Genomic DNA, 941 nt, shown 5'->3' with positions numbered 1-941 from the left:
CAATTTCCTCTATTTGGAACTAAACATTTAGATTCACTAGATTGAATGGAAGTAGTAGACATGTTTGATAGAAAGGAGCATAATACAGATGAAGGAAAGGAAAAAATTGTAAAGATCAAATCAGGTATGAACAATTTCAGAACAAATTTTACTTGAGATCATTTACAAAACTTCTACAACTTAAAAATATAAGATATGGTCCGATCAAGCACGAGAGTGTTTGCGTACCTACACTAAGTTTTAATAACTTTTTAAGCTTAAAGAACAACACTTTAAGCTATGGGATTTGATCCAGTAGGTCAACAAATTTAACGGGAATTACTATGGTATTAACCGATAGAAACTTTAATACTTCATTCTTTGAGGTAGCAGGTGGTGGTGACCCTATATTATACCAACATCTTTTCTCAAGACTAGTATTTGAAGAGAATTTGATATTATCAACATTATTTATATTTCCTAGCTCTAATCAATTAATCTTTAAAAGATATATATCTAATTCTAATTTAAACAATAAGTTTGATTTTTCTGCATTTTATAAGAAATACAATACTCATTTGCCAAACAATAAAATTCCTTCAGAAAACTTTTTAACTTGATTAATAGGTTTCGTTGAAGGAGAAGGTTCTTTTATAGTAAACAATAGAGGAGATTTGGCATTTGTTATTACACAAGCTACAATCGATAAACAAGTTTTAGAGTTTATACAAGAAATTCTTGGATTTGGTAAAGTTATACCTCAATCAGCTATAACTAGTAGATATGTAACACAAAACAAGAAAGAAATAGATATTATAGTCAGTTTATTTAATGGTAATATTGTTTTACCAAAGATACAAGAAACATTTGATCTTTTCGTTAAAGGGTTTAATAAATGAGTTGCTAAAGGTAAAATACTACTAGAACCTGTAGTAATTAAGAATAGATTTATTTTACCTACT

General features: G+C 28.1%; 1 protein-coding gene across 1 annotated transcript; it reads left to right on the top strand.

Moving 5' to 3' along the window:
* Positions 1-317: 317 nt before the first annotated feature.
* K460DRAFT_298074 (uncharacterized protein) lies at positions 318-599 on the top strand (the record flags this gene model as incomplete). Its single annotated transcript, XM_040929753.1, has 1 exon — positions 318-599. A coding segment is annotated over one exon (282 nt), but the record flags the coding sequence as incomplete, so codon positions are not given.
* Positions 600-941: the final 342 nt, after the last annotated feature.

The sequence above is a fragment of the Cucurbitaria berberidis genome (genome assembly GCF_010015615.1).
Source record: "Cucurbitaria berberidis CBS 394.84 unplaced genomic scaffold K460scaffold_42, whole genome shotgun sequence".
NCBI classification, from domain to species: domain Eukaryota; kingdom Fungi; phylum Ascomycota; class Dothideomycetes; order Pleosporales; family Cucurbitariaceae; genus Cucurbitaria; species Cucurbitaria berberidis.
The sequence above is the reverse complement of the archived record's forward strand: the minus strand, read 5'-3'. Positions and strand labels throughout refer to the sequence as shown.